This window comes from Lissotriton vulgaris, chromosome 3_1, assembly GCF_964263255.1.
Source record: "Lissotriton vulgaris chromosome 3_1, aLisVul1.2, whole genome shotgun sequence".
NCBI classification, from domain to species: domain Eukaryota; kingdom Metazoa; phylum Chordata; class Amphibia; order Caudata; family Salamandridae; genus Lissotriton; species Lissotriton vulgaris.
The window spans coordinates 144,550,488-144,567,043 of record NC_141689.1 but is presented as its reverse complement, the minus strand read 5'-3'; the positions used below and the strand labels follow the sequence as shown (position 1 = coordinate 144,567,043).

General features: G+C 44.7%; 1 protein-coding gene across 1 annotated transcript in view; it reads right to left on the bottom strand.

Annotated features, from left to right (window-relative positions):
- Nucleotides 1–742: 742 nt before the first annotated feature.
- LOC147726111 (vomeronasal type-2 receptor 26-like) overlaps nucleotides 743–16,556 on the bottom strand; it is a 33,095-nt gene continuing 17,281 nt past the window's right edge. Inside the window, exon 2 of the mRNA XM_086963422.1 lies at nucleotides 743–1,632. Coding sequence (XP_086819548.1) covers nucleotides 743–1,630 — 888 coding nt within the window. The 5' untranslated portion in view covers nucleotides 1,631–1,632. The remainder of the gene's footprint in view (nucleotides 1,633–16,556) is intronic.

The following is a 16,556-nucleotide window of genomic DNA, read 5'->3' as shown; positions in this document are numbered from 1 at the left end:
CCTGTAATACAGGCACTGATTCTCAACTGCCTAGATTACGGAGGCTCGCTCTACCTGGGGGCCCCAAAGGCAGTTCAGTGAAAAGTACAAGTTGTACAGAATGCTGCTACACACATGTTGTTAGGGATTCTAAGGTTTGAGTCAGCCAGACAAGTTTTGGTGGCTCTACATTGGCTACCAGTGGCCTAAAGAATTGAATTTAAAGCCCTGTGCACTGCACATAGAGCCGTACAGGTGCATGGTCCTCCCATCCTACACCAGTTTGTCATCCCCTGCTCTCCTATAAGGCTGCTCAAATCAACCAACTCACATATGGCTACCTTTTCCATCATCTCTAGAACCAGAAGCGGAGGACGGTCTTTCTGTTTTAATGTGGTAAAACTCTGGAATTACTTTCCCATTGGTCATTTGGTCCATGGACAATGAACACAGTTTTCAAAAACTTCTTTAGACCTAGCTTTGTCAGACTTGAACTTTAACATACCACCTCTAGTCTTGGTGGAACAGTTCCTTCTCAACTAGCTATGGGTCGCCATGCGCTCTATAAATCTCCAATCATAGCTTAGTATAGTAGTAATGTTTCATTGTTTAAACATGTGAATTGTAACATACAATTTGCATTTTTTTAATACATAGTTGTACATAGCATTTTGCTGGGTTATCAACTCTAGAGTGTGCCTCTTTCTTTATACATACCTGTAAACATGACACACTAAAATATTTTTATTTCTATAATTTGCTTTTAACCCCTATATTCTTTTTTGTTTACATCTGGCTTGAGTATAATGATGTAACATTTCGGAAAGAATATACAGCCAAGCAGTCCAGCACTGGAAGCCAAGATAGCAAAGATCTCCACGGTCACCATGTATCTGCCTTTGGTGCTGAGGTATGCTGGGATGAAGGAGATCCAGACGCTGCAGAACACCAACATGCTGAATGTGATGAGCTTGGCCTCGTTGAATCTATCAGGTAGATTCCTTGCAAGGAAAGACACAATGAAGCTCAAAAAAGCCAATAGGCCCATGTAACCGATGACACTATAGAAAGCAGTAACAGACCCCTGGGCACATTGCAGGATCAACTTTCCCATTTCAAACTGTGTGTCCATGTCTGGGTGAGGTGGGGAAGTGAGTAGCCAAGTGAGACAAATTACTACTTCACCCATTGTTGGCAAGAGGATCATAGAGGCAGATGCCCGATATCCCAGCCACCTATTTAGCCTGCTCCCAGGTTTGATAGCTTTAAAGGCAATGACAACAGTGATGGTTTTTGCTAAAACGCATGACACAGCAACAGTAAAAATAATCCCAAATGCTGCCTGTTGGACCAGACAGGTCAATGGCGTAGGGTGTCCAATGAACAAGAGGGAGCAGAGGAAGGCCAATATCAAGAAGACAAGGAGGGTGTAGCTAATATTCTGGTTATTAGCCTTCACTATTGGTGTGTCCCTGTGTCTAAGAAAGATTCCCAGCACTCCAGCTGTGATTACGGAGCAACCAATAGATACAGAGACTAAACTCACACCAAGACTATCACTGTAGGAAAGATAAACCACGTCCTTCTGTATGCACCCAGTCTTCATGTGATTGGGCCACTGGTCATCAGGACATTTTAGGCAGTTTTCCATGTCTAAAACACAAAAATGTAATCGTCATAAGAAATAAAAATATCAATACACATAACATAATGCCACTGTCTGTTTAATAAATTGGTGTGTTTTTAAAGGGCAGAGTGATGTATAAAGAAAAGGATTTTTAACAACTCTAGGAAGTCTCATATAAACAACTTCTCTCTCTGAGCATACAGTTTTTGCGTAAGCAAAGTTGTCTTTTGTAAATTTGAATGAACTAAGCAAACTTAAACAAGTGACAATGAGTTCATATAAAAAATAAAAAAGGGATATACATTAGAAAAAACCCTTGTAACTTCCAAAACAAGTAACATTTGTAGAGTACGTACAAACATTTTAAAAACATCTATTAGTTTGGGGTCTGATTAACAAATGGTTTGACAGGCCTATATGGTCAATTGGCAAAGTGCAATTCATAAATCCACATCCTTATTCAAAGAATTCATAATGATTAAGGGCACATGCATCAAGCAATTTTGTGATCGCAAACAGTTCGATTCATAAAAATCATCCGTTTGTGATCGCACAATGGCCTTTTGCTATGTATGAAAGTTTTGGATTTGCAATTTAGGAAATCGCAATATCTTGTGATTACCTACATTTCGAATGCAAATAGGGAATCGCAATTTGCGATTTCCTAATGCACATGCAAGAAGCATGCACAAATCTGCCCCTGGAGCATGTGCGTGACTTACATGTGCAAAATATTTTGTTCGGGGCACCTCAGGGGGACCTAAGGCCCCTGGGCACCCTTGCTTCTGCATTAACTAATTTGAGATTACAAATTAGGTATTCATAATTTAGGCAATGTATGACCATTCCCACCGATGGGCTTTGAGGCCCATAGGAAAGAATGGATTGCAATTGAAATAACGATTCCCTAATTGCGATTCTTACGTAAACTCAATGAGAGAATCGCTATTTGCACCCTGTTTTGATGCATTGCATTTTGTGATTACTAAATACTGATTGCCTAAAAATCGCTATTTGGTAATCTCAAAAATGAAGTTTGATGCATGTGCCCCTTTACTTTTAAAGCTCCAATATGACTGAAAATTGCCACATTTATATTTGTTTACATATCCGCTTTCAAGGCATCTGTACTATGGTCCTCCCCTTTTTTCTTGATAATTCGTTTACCTTTCTCCACGCATGACATTTTGCTGGTAAATTTTTATTCTAACAACTTTAACCAGCCCATAACTGATTTGATAGAGCAATTTGACAGTTTTTCTTAGATTTCCATATGAAAGCCAAATGTAAGGTGGTTCTAATATGGGTTAGGGATTTGAATGTTTCTTTATGTCATCATCTTAGTGGCAAGCAGGTCTATGGTTTTATGAACCTCAATAATGAAAATACCACACATTTTAAGCATACGCCCTATGGGGAGGCACTACACACTCTAATTCTGAAGTTTGATTTGAATTTTTCCAATGACTTGGTTCATAAGGAGAACAGAAGAGCCATGACCTTCATTGGGAAACTCAAGAGGTAGCATGATTGATTTTATTTTGTTAACAATAAACTTTCACCACTTCACTTTGATTTTAAAGTTGTCACTAAGTATGTGAGGGATCATAAACCGCTTATTATATCGCTAAACCACCAGATTTAGATAAAGAACATTGGAATCGGTGGAGTGGTGCTCGATTGGTTTCACTCCTACCTAAAGGACCGATGGCAGGCAGTAGCCATCCCCCCATATCAGTTGGAATTCGTTAAAGTCCCACATGGAGTCCCACAGGGGTCCGCAATCAGTCCGATACTTTTTAATATATATATGTAACCCATGTTGGGCATTATCAAGGCCCACGGTATTAGCGTGATCAACTATGCGGACGACACGCAGCTGATGATTTCCCTTGACGGTACCTAGGCCAACTCACTTGAGACCTTCCATACCTGTATGGCAGAAATGACACTCTGGCTAAACCAGAATTCACTACAATTCAATAGTGATAAAACGGAAATAATGCACTGCGCAGTGGGCAGAATCACCAGAAGTCTACCCATCGATTTCTGGCCTTTAGACTCAGGGGAACCATTAACCCCAGTGAAATCAGTGAAGAATCTCGGAGTCAGCTTTAACGACAGTCTGCGGCTAGAGACCAATGTTAATAAGCAGGTGAGTTGCTGCTTTGCTTTAATGAGAGGACTGCGAAAGCTACTACCCCTCCTACCAGCGCAGGTCAGAACCACTATAGTTAGGAGCACCATTCTCAGCCGCCTGAATTACTGTAATGCTCTGCTTCTGGAATCCCCGGCCTATTTGATTTCCAGACTGCAAAGCATCCAGGCGGCAGCAGCGAAGCTGGCACTCTCCCGAGAGCGAAGATCCTCTACCACCCTCGCTCTGGCCGACCTTCACTGGTTACCTGTACATCAAAGGATCTGTTTTAAATCCCTCTGCATTGTCTTTAGGGCAGTACATGGGATGGGCCCCCGACCACTTCAAAAGAAATTCAAATGGTATACATCCACACGGTCCCTCCGATCCTCATCCTCCAATCTCATAAGCATACCCAGAATTAGGAAAGCCACTTATGGTGGTAGAGCCTTCAGCATAGCCACAGCTCATCTGTGGAATAAAATGCCTATTGACATCAGGAAAACAGACGAACTGATGGCTTTCCGGAAAAAAGTGAAAACATGGCTCTTCCCCAAAGCTTAATCTCACCTGAACCTTAATACTATTCCTCCCCTCCTCTGATGCACAGTATTTTTTCAGCAAATTGTACACAGCGCCAGGATGCCCGTAGGGTTGCAGATGCGCTTTACAAATGCTATAAATAAATAAAAATAAAGATTAAAAAGACCTTTAGGAATAAATGCTCTAGGATGGAGTATTCCAAGAATAAGGGTATACAATTTAAATGGGCTGAGGTTGAATCAGTGGTTTTTAACACGGCGATTATTCTCAAGAATTTAGATTACTTTTCGGACAGTTCGACCTCAAATAAACCCTCAACTTGGAGTTCGCCATGCAGATGGTTTAACGTTCGGTGCGTCGGACGGCCCCGGCCATCTGAAGTCACAGTGGGCATGAGCAGAGGACGGCCGGGGGCCATCCAAAACACGCCCACTCCAAAAATCACCCACACCGCGGCGGAATTCATGCTGCGGTCAACGGGTTAACAAGGCTTGCACGACTACTCATAAACAGATAAAGGATTTTTTTTTAACTCACCTACGTTCATTATTTGATGTTAGAGCAGCAAGAAGGTCATACAAAACCATTTTAGCTGAGAGGAAGAACGAGATCTAGTACAAAGCATGAGAGGCCGTTTCAGTAGCTGTGAGGACAAAATATATTAATAATTTCTGGGAAATAGTTAACCATCCTTTTCTTTCAGACAAAGAACCCCGAAGGTAGAATCACTGATCAGCAGATCTATGCTTATCCCACTTTTCGGGAATCCTTTAAATTAGGCAATAGGCCGTTATTACCCCCACCAGTTCCTCAATCATTTCAAATATTTGATATGTAATTAACTAGGGCCATTTGCATTTCCCTAATTCGCTGTACCCAAAAAATGCTTCAATTGTTACATACCGTACTGGGACATTCATTCCACAAATACACATTTTTATCACACTCGTTCATTGGTCATAGTAAAAGTAAAATATAATGATCAAGTAGTTCCCTAAACAATTAATAAAAACTGTAAACATTATGTATCACTGTGCAAATGGACAATAAAGTGCCTAGGTGCTTACACATGTTCTGTAAATTCTAAACACATAAATAGCTACAAGACTGACCATCATAGAATTGTAATATAGGAGGCCTTAAACAATTCAATTAACCTGTAAACATTATATGCTATCATTCAAACGAACATTAAAGTGCCTCTGTGCTTTCACATAATCTTCAAAGCCTAGTTCTTAAAGTTGACAGGTGCCTAAAAACAATGACCTTCTATCATCCAATCATATACAAATTCCCTTTAGAAAAGGCATAAACTAATTAATTTAAAAACAAAGGCCAGCACTCTTTCGGCAATTGTTAAAAACATTATCATTTGACAAATCAATGGAATCGACACACCCAATAAACATAAAATAAGGGCTTGGTGAGCAGATCTTACCCCGGATTTAAGAAGTAAAGGTTTTAGTAATACACACACGATGCGTAGTAAAATTTCATGCAGCCACCTGCACAATCTGCATTCACTGGTTAGCCACTGTTGTATCCAGGTCAGCGTGCCCTCTTTAGTGGGGTATCTGCCAATCCTTAATTTTAAAAATGTATCCCTCTTATTGGCCCAAAATAGGAAGTCAAATAGGGTTGAATTTGCAAAGACTGATGGGAATTAAAAACTGACAAAGCATGTGTTTTTGCCACTAAATCCTCCCTATCAACAGTGACTGAATTAATTTTAATAGTTTTATTTCAAGACTGTTTAAAAATGGATTTCATCATTTCAGGAATCCATGACTGCAAATCAAAACTCTGGAAACATGTTTAAATATGAGATCTCCAGGTGCCTGTGTAAACAGAATGAGTTATTTTACACCAGGAGCTGTTTGCTAGGGAGTCAGGATCAGATAAAAACAAGAAATACATGTATTTTAAAAATGGCCCTTGCACCACCATGGACTGTTTTTGAAGACCAATCTCCAGAAGCTTTTGGTTTGGCCAATTGACCTGGAGATTCCAAAGACTGATTTACAAGCCTTAATTACTTCCAATAGTTTAGCATCTTTTCCCCTGGTGATAGGCCAGCTGTTTGCAATTTTTGGCTGTAGCTTGGCTCCTAAAACCGTAAGAAGATGTACGTACAATTGACACATCAATGATTTATGTAACTGTAATATAAATGAATGAAGTAGCCACCGCTATTGGAAAGTGTACCCTTAGGAAAACACCAGTCCCACATTGCCCCTCTGCAGACATCTTTAAATCCAGTATCAATCTATTGGAGCTCCAATTAACAAATGTATTTAGGAGCGCTGTGACAGGCTCATTCCCTTACTGTTGGAGGACAGTTAACAGTGTCCCTATTTATAAAATAACTGATTGGTAATCACCATCATGTTACAGACCAATTTCCTTGCTAGATTCTACTATTAAAATCTTAGTACAAGTGCTTCTGTCGAGTATGACTTATCTTGCGCTTTTGAATTGGTAAATTGTTCAAAGTTATGGGTTTTGATGGAAACACTGGGGTTCAAAATGGATCTTCATCCTTGTTAAATGCTTACATCAGGACTTAACAGTTAAACTCCGCTGTGTCCATGGTGAATCTAAATATAGAACTACCCAGGGTTCGGGACATGGGTATATACTAGCTCCTTTTCTTTTCCTGCTTTTTATAAACAGGAGTTCTAAACATCCTTCCGAGGTAGGAAATGATATCCCCTAATAGGTAGGCAACACACTCCAATCCTGCTTTATGCAGATGATCTCCTTGTTCGATTTGGATTTAAAAAACAAGTGTTCTAATGTTGTATGGCGTTTTAGATTCCTTATGGATTTTCCCAATTCATGCCCTTATATAGGTACAATTCGCGTTGCCCTTATATAGGCATAGAAATCCAGTCCTTATTTAGGCATAGCCCATGCTACCCAAAGACAGGCATGGCTACTTTCATCCGTTCATCAACGTCAAAACGATTTCTTTGAAAAACAGACTAATAAGCCATTAGGGACTTCCCCCAGCCTGGATATTGATTTCTCCAAGAACTCATTTATAATGCATGAACAACTATTCCTTAGGGGTTCATCCATGAGGTTCATATGCCCGACATTACGTCAAAGCTGGCATTCCTAAACACCTTCAAGGTATAAATATACCTTCACTTGCTTTGGCAAATTAGGTGTGGTTCGGTGCAACTTGACTACCTACTTGCCTGGCGCAGCTCGCTGCAGCAAGTGCCGAAGGAAGCCGAATCTCCAGCTGATGTACTGACAAGAAGCTGTCCTCCTCAGCCGAGAATCCAGCTCCAGTGTTTCTGATTCCCCTTGTGGGGTGTTGAGAAATCAAGTCCGAGGCAGAGATACCAAACCTCCTTCATTCTAAGGTATGGAGCTGATTGGAACCTAGAGAAACCTTTGGCAGTTCTTGGCAAAACTAAACCTATGCTACAGACCACACTTACTTCTTCCCTCGTACTAGACTTAGGTTAGGTACATGGGGGTAGGCGTATTTTAGAAGCCTCTGACCTCTGGCCCTGCTCCAGTGTCGGATCGCTCCCCCGCTCCCCTGCCGACTTCAGCGCCTCTTGTGCGCTCTCTCCCTGCGGCTGCCGCTCCCAGTACGTCCTTGCTTCCCCGCTGTAGCCCCCTGCTCCCCCTGCCGCCCCTCCTGTTTCTGTGACCCGCTGCATTTCCCGCCGCTTCCCCCGCGGCCACGCCTCCTCGCCGCCCCGCTCTCCCCTCCCAGCTGATCATCCCACCCTCCTCACCTACATGGCATCCGCTGCCTGGAAGTGCAGCAGACGTGAGCAGCGGGCACCCCGACGGCCCCCCAAAGGCAAGCCTGTCTGTACCCGTCCACTCCTGGCCAGCGCCCAGTGCCAGAACTCCTGGACCCCGCTTTCTCCACACTGCCAGACTCCGATACGACTCCAACACCCTCCACGCACTCAACTGCGGCCAAGACCCCCTTGCTTCCAGGCCGCCCGAAACACACCCATGGACCCTTCTCCTGCCACACCTGCAACAGAGCCACCAAACCGCCAAGCACCGGGCCCAACCACCTCTGCTGCATCCTCCTCAACACCCGCTCCGCACACAAACATGCCATCGAGCTCTAGGACCTGCTAGACACCTCCGCCCCAGACATTTCCTTCCTGACAGAGACCTGGTGGAACGACTCCTCGGCACTTGACATCGCCATAGCCATCCCGGACGGCTACAAGATCTCCCGCAGAGACCGCACCAACGGGATGGGAGGAGGAATAGCCATCGTCCACAAGTCCACTCTCAAGGTCCACACCATTGCAGACGACTCCCTCAACTCCGCCGAACACCTCCACATCCGGATCCACACCAACCCCAACACCACCCTCAAAGGAACACTCATCTACAGACCACCCAGACCATGGGCCCCCTTCAACGACTTCGTCGCGGACCTCGCCAGCACCCACGCACTCGCCTCCACGGACTACAACCTCCTTGGGGACCTGAACTTCCACCTTGAGAACAACAACAATGCCAACTCCACTGCCCTGATCGACAACCTTGCCAACCTTGGCCTCTGACAACTCGTCAACGAACCCAGCCACTCCACCGGCCACACGCTCGACCCCGTCTTCACCACAAGCACCCACGTCGCCTTCAACCACACAACCGAGCTCCACTGGACTGACCACCGATGCATCCACTTCACCTTCAAGAAACCAACCACGCACCACCGCACCCAACAGCTGTTCTGCCGCTGCTGGAGCAAAGTTACCGAGGACCAACTGACCTCAACCCTCACCCAGAACACACCCACCGACACAGACGCCGCCGTCCGAAACTTCAGACAGTGGATCAACGACTGCGCCAACACCCTCGCCCCGATCAAGAAACCCTCCATCAACCACCCCAGCAAGAAAGCTGTGTGGTTCACCGAAGAACTCCAGATCTCCAAACGAGCATGCCGGAAGCTGGAGAAAACATGGCTCCACGACCGTGCACCAGACAGCCACACAGCCCACAAAGACGCCACTCGTAGACATCACCACCTCATCAGAACAGCCAAGAGATCGTCCTTCACATCCAGACTGGACAACCCAGCACACGACAGCAAAGAACTTTTCAACATAGTGAAGGAACTCTCCAACGCCAACAACAACGACATCCCGCCCTCGCAAGATCTCCGCAACTCACTGGCCACCTTCTTCCACCGCATGATCGCCGACATACACAACAGCTTCTACTCCTCACCCGCCCCGACCACAACAAACCACACCCAAACGCCACCCGCCCCAACCAGTGGACCGCCTGGTCCCACGTCAACGACGAAGAGACGCGCAAGGTCATGAACTCCATCCGCTCAGGATCTTCGTCAGGCCCCTGCCCACACCACGTGTTCAACAAAGCTGATGCAACCATCGCCTCCCAATTGCGGAAGATCATTAACATCTCCTTCGACACAGCAACATTACCGGAAAGCTGGAAACACGCCGAAATCAACGCCCTCCTCAAGAAGCCCAAGACAGACCCCAAAGACGTCATGAACTTCCGGCCCATCTCCCTGCTCCCGTTCCCGGCGAAGGTCATCGAAAAGATCGCCAACATGCAGCTGACCCAACACCTCGAGTACAACAACATCCTAGACCCATCCCAGTCCTGATTCAGACCCAACCACAGCACCGAGACTGCCCTCATCGCAGACACAGACGACATCAGGCGCCAGCTAGACAATGGCGAAACCTCAGCCCTCATCCTCCTGGGCCTGTCTGCCGCCTTCGACACAGTATGCCACTGTACACTAAGAACACGCCTCTAAGAAGCCGGTATCCAGAAAAAGGCCCTGGACTGGAATATGTCCTTCCTCTCCGGCAGAACCCAGAGAGTCGGCCTCCCGCCCTTATGCTCCGAAGCCACCGATATCGTCTGCGGCGTACCCCAGGGATCATCCCTCAGCCCAATGCTGTTCAACGTCTACATGGCCCCCCTCGCACAAGTTGCCCGACAGCACAACCTGAACATCATTTCCTATGCCGACAACACCCTGCTCATTCTCTCCCTCACCAAGGACCCACTCACCACCAAAATCAACCTCCACGAGGGAATGAAGTCCGTCGCCGAGTGGAAGATGAGCAGCCGTCTGAGACTGAACTTATCCTAGGCCCCACCCCCTCCGCATGGGACGACTCCTGGTGGCCGACCTTACTGGGAGCAGCTCCAACACCCACAGACCACGCACGCAACCTAGGATTCATCCTCGACCCATCCCTCTCCATGTCAAAACAGATCAACGCCATTTCCTCCTGCTTCAACACCCCCCGCATGCTCCACAGGATCTACAAGTGGATCCCGACCGAAACAAGAAGCCCGGTGACCCAGGCCCTCGTCAGCAGCCGACTTGTCTACGGCAACGCACTCTACACAGGAATCCCGGCCAAACACCTGCGATGACTTCAACGCATCCAGAACGCCTCAGCCCGACTGATCCTCAACGACCCCTGCCACAGCCACATCACCTCCCACCTTAAGAGACCTGCACTGGCTCCCTGACACAAGAGGTTCACCTTCAAACTCCTCACCCATGTAAACAAGGCACTCCACAATGCCGGATCAGCCTACCTGAATGACAGACTCAACTTCTACACCCCCGACCGCCAGCTCCGCTCTGCCAACCTCGAACTCGCCGCCGTCCCGCGCATCCAATGAACGACCTTTGGCGGCAGATCCTTCTCCTTCCTCGCCGCCTAGACCTGGAACACCCTCCCCACCCATCTACGACAGACCCAAGACCTGCTCACCTTCAGAAGGCTCCTCAAGACCTAGCTCTTCGAGCAGTAGCGGCACCCCGACCCCCCCCCTCACACACAGCGCCTTGAGACCCTCACAGGTAAGTCGCGCGCTCTACAAGTTTTTACTGATTGATTGATTGACATGTTGAGTATTTTAGGCTGCGTTATTTATGTATGTATTTTTATATGGCTTAGAAACCATACAATGCTCTTACAGTAATGTTTTATATTACTATTCACGCTGTACGCATTATACTTTGCATTCTGTCTAACGATTGTAGCAGTTCACCTCTCTTGCATGAGAAAGAAAACTGTTCAATAAACCCTTTTATTGAAACACCTGTCTCTCTATTTTCTCTGCAACACTGTAAAAACGAAGCATGCACGATTGGCTGAGTAAAATAGTTATATATTGTTTCCACGACTCTGAAGATACTGTTCCAGTCCTAGGGAAACAAAGTTGTCATGTTTATGCGGCTGTCAGAAACTAATCCCTTCTTGTGTATTCGAGAAAGTTTCTAGTGACCTCTGAGCTAGCTGGCACTCACTATTAAGTTTAGTATATTCAATAGAGACCTACTGACCTAAGTCCTACGTCATGTCTATAGAATATATTATTCCAATGCGCAGAGCCTATTGGAAATTTAGGAACTACACTATTGTCGGCACCCAACGTTTGGTAAGTCACTAATTTAACGCTAGATGCTAAAGTAACTCAGCTGTGCTTTTCTCAGAGACCCCTTTTTTCCGTAATACTCCAATAGACGTCTGGAGTGGGTAGAGGGATAATTTCCTCCATAGCTGAGTAGGACGAAAATCCTATGTATTAGCTTTTTGGTTTGTTCAACGTTGAAGGATACAGTGTTCCAAAATATTGTGCACCTTTCTTTGCTTCCTTGAAACTTGCTTTGCAAATTTTAAGTCAACAAAATGCTAGATAGCGACAGCAACACCGGAACCAGAGCTACAGGCGATGATGCCATACAAGCTCTAGACTTTACAGGTTTTCAAGAAACCGACGAGGATGCTATAATCATTCCTCCAAATTTACTTATAAAAAATGGCCTAACATCAAGAGCTGGTAGTTTTTGTGATAGAGGCACATGAATATCACCAGACAGAGGTATTCTACTCATGGATAGTCTTCCCTGAAGCAAATCCAGTAACACAAATGTTTCACTTCTATAAAGAAGATGAACCACCAACAAATACATTCCTTTCAAGAATATTGAAATTCCACTAACATACCAGGATCATGCACTCTGGTTTAAAGGCACCCTAATACATATAAATCAAATTACCAGGCTCGGTCCAGTGGGTAGACCAGGAGCAACATGTCGGTTGTAGCCAGCTATACACCACATCCTGAAATTAATGAAATGTCGGATGTGGCACTACTAGCTCAACTAAAAGAGCTACTAAAAATCTATAGACAATTGGTTCAATATGTCATGAGGACTCTTACAGTCCAACATGCAATCATAATTCCACAACATCCCCTCCACCAGGGGAACACACTAAAAATTACACCACAGACTCTACACTCAGTCATTGGTAAATTACCCGCAAAACGGGATCAAATTCCATTCTGGATAGCTGAAAAAATTACTCGAATCAAAGCAGTATTTCCTAATACTACCCCGCATGAGAAACACAGAATTCTAACAATCCTTTTACCAAAGGGGATCGCACCTAAGCATGGGCGGAAAATCCGTTCCGCTCGCGGATTTCGCGGATTTTTGGTAAATTCGCAATCCGCGAACTCTCGCAAATTTACCGCAAATTCGCACGCAGTAGATTTTTTTTCTTGGTGATAAAATATTGCTGCGTGCGGTGTTCACTTACCGTCATTCAGCGTTTGCCGAGTTGTTTTTCTCGATATTTTGCGAGTGCTGCGCCATTTTGGATCTTGCTGCGGGATCCCGCGGGAGTTTGGCGACGCATCGCGTGAGTTCGCAATTGTGAACATGTAGGTGTGGCGGGCAGCAACAATCTCGCACTCGCGAAATTACAAAATTTGCAATTCTGCACAAGAAATCCACTAGCAAGCAGCATAGACCTTCTGAAAATGATGATTTTTATCAGAATAACTCCTCAGGTTGACATTTGCCTGCACTTTTTTGGATTTGAGACCTTTTGACTTTCTTTGGATCACTTTTGGATTAGAAATCAACTTTCACAAGTAAGTTTGTTTGGGGCATTACAGTTGCTGTTCTGCAGAAAATCGAGTTTTGCAAAACTGAAAGCACTCAGCAGGTGCAAAAGTTCACTCATCATTAGTAACCATTCCCTGTAGTACTTCCTGAGGGGCCCCTCCAGAGTTCAGTTGCCTATGTTTGTTTGGGGCTTTACAGTTGCTGTTCTGCAGAAAAACGAGTTTTGCAAAACTGAAAGCACTCAGCAGGTGCAAAAGTTCAAACTCATCATTTGTAACCATTCCCTGTAGTGCTTCCTGACTGGGGCCCCTCCAGAGTTCAGTTGCTAGTTGCAACAATTCTATGACCCTGCTCTGACCCTCACAGCAGGCTCATAGAATAGCTACAAGTAGGCCACAAAGGTCCTGGAAAAAAAAATTGCACTGCAACAGAAAACAAATTGTGATGAACCAGACGTAGAAACAACATAGTCGCGACCGTTGCGAGCCGACAAGTAAGTTCGCAATTGCGAACTTGTACAAAACCCTCGCAAACTGGCAGAAACCCTTGCGAACACAAAAAAAAATCCGCAAATTTGTGAGAATTCGCGGATTTTGCGGAGTGCGAGTTTGCAAATTCGCAAATTCGCGAATGCCAGATTCGCAAAATTCGCCCATGCTTACAACACATCTGGAGGACTGGGACACTTGGGGTACAGTCTTTGCTGGAATCTACACCAAAACACATGGTTTTCTGTGTATGGCGGTAATACCAGACGTCCTGAAACAGATTCAAAATGAATACGGGGCTGAGCCTGCTGTAAATTTAGGTTTGAAACTACTGAAAGATTTCAAACATCTCTCAACAATAATATTAGCTAATATTAAAGGTGAAGCAGCATCCGTGGTGATCCGCCAAAAATTACGGGGATTTGATATAACTGAGCAACCACAAGAATTGGCCAGAATCTGGGAAACCAGTGAAACCCCAACTGTCTGTAAGTCCTACAAAGGTTTTCACTAAAATCACTCCTACTCCTTCTAAAAAGAAGTGGGAAAACACTAAACAAACTTCTAAAGAGAGTGTTCTCATTCCAGATGTAGGTCTCCTCAAAAGGAGCCCTCTGAAAGGAGATACAACCTCAGGAATAGGGATAATTTGAGAAAACCTGATAGATATCAAGATAGTGATACACGTTCCTCTCGTACCTTTCAGACTTTGTCACAGAAATCCAAAAGAAGAGGACGGTCAGAACACAAGGAAGAAGCCAGCTACGATCCTCCAACCAAGCCCTTGCCACTGTACCTCGCATCAACAAAACCACCATGGGAGGTAGATCCTTCTCCTACCTGGCAGCTAAAACCTGGAACTCACTTCCCACTCACCTTCGCCTTACTCAGAACCACCTAGCATTCAGAAAGCAACTCAAAACGTGGATATTTGACAAGTAATTCCCCACCATTCTTCAAGCGCCTTGAGACCCTCTGGGTATGTAGCGCGCTATATAAATCTATTGACTTGACTTGACTTGAAGTCCAAAGATGATCAACACGTTCAGAAAAACAAGAAAACTCAATTCACCCAAAAGAAGGTTGCAGATCTAAAGATCAGACATGCCGAGGATCTTGAGGACACAACTCAAGAACGGGGAATGGGCTCAGACAATGTCGGACAGTGCAGCAGAATTCACCATAGCTCGCAAGAACTTGAAGGATCATCTGGAGACAGTGTACTTGAATGAATTCATTCAAGTTGAAACTGCTGATACCATGGTTAGTTCTCCACATAAGTTATATGAAGCAGCACTCTGGATGGAGGGAGACATACCAAGAAAAGTGGGAGCACTCTTTTGGGAGCGGCTTTCTAAGGGTTATGACATTCTTCTTGCTGAACAAGACTAACCATCAGAATTTGGCATGGAGTGCCCACATGGCGAGGACATCAGTATGCCAGCCTTCTCCAACCACATTCTGATTCATTTAACACCTTAATTTCTGCCATCAGCTGTTGGACGTCGCAAGCACTACCTTCGTAGTGCTGCGCACGTCCAATGGCCGACGCAGCCCAGCCCATTTTGCGGAAGTGCGGCACTGCCGCAAAATCGCGGCCGCACCAAACGGGTTAAAATATACTTATGCCAGAAAATGGGCAGTAGCACCGTCTCCAGCATTATACAAAAATCATGAAGGATGGGATGAGAATTCTCCTCACCCTAAAATCCAGTTGAAAAGTCAACCTACTACACAAAGGCAGTACCTAGTTAAGCAAGAAGCTAAAAAACAGGTCAGGCAGATCTTAGATCAACTTGAAAACCAGGGGGTGATTGAAACATGCACCTCGTAAATGAACAATCTTTTGTTTCCTGTCTCCAAACCTGACAATACATATCGTCTAGTTTTAAATTAAAGACATCTAAACTCTTGTTGCAAAACTTTTGCTGTACAAAATGTTTATGTGGTTGTCAGAAACCAATCCCTTCTTGTGTATTCAAGAAAGTTTCTAGTGACCTCTGAGCTAGCTGGCACTCACTGTTAACTTTAGTATATTCGATAGAGACCTACTGGCCTAAGTCCTACATCATATCTATAGGATATATTATTCCAATGCGAAGAGCCTATTGGGGATATAGGAACTACACTATACTAAATCATTTCTTATGACCAATGGAGGACCACATACGAGGACAACACTCTTTCTTATTAGGGATGCACACATAGAGAAGATGAACAATTTTAACTACCTGAGGATTCTTTTTAGCTCTTCTTTAATTTGGACCTCTCTTTTGACTGCAAGGTTGCAACAACATAGTAGAAATATTGAGGCAATCTTTAGGTGTACTTATAGATGAAAACAAAAAAAACTAACAGTGAGGTGATTAACCTATATAAAGGTAAATCCATTTCCGATGGGTTATATGGTGCGGGTCCTTGCAGATATATAAAAGCAGGAATTCTCAAACATATAGAAAATCTCTTCACACACAGGCTCTTTGCGGTCTCCAAGGGGAAGGCCACTTTTAACTGTGCCTCCCTTACTTAGAGGATCTGATTTGACTTGCACTGCTTATGTTGGGGATCAAAAAGTGGGGAAGCCCAGAGGTAGCCTTGACCAGAACCTGCAGATCGGACTGACCAGATTCCTTGGCTCTTATAGTTGAACAAACCTTTGAGTCATTTGGCCTGAAAAATGTGTTTGAGAACCCTCAAGCTATTACTCTAAACTGTAAAGAGGCAGTAAAACAGTTGGTGACACAATGCTACCTCAATCACTATATGGAGATGAGGCTGAAGGGAGTACATGCCTTGGTGTCATTGGAGAGAAACTATATGGCCTCAACTACAAGGAGTTTAGAACCATAGGGTTTCAAACCCCAC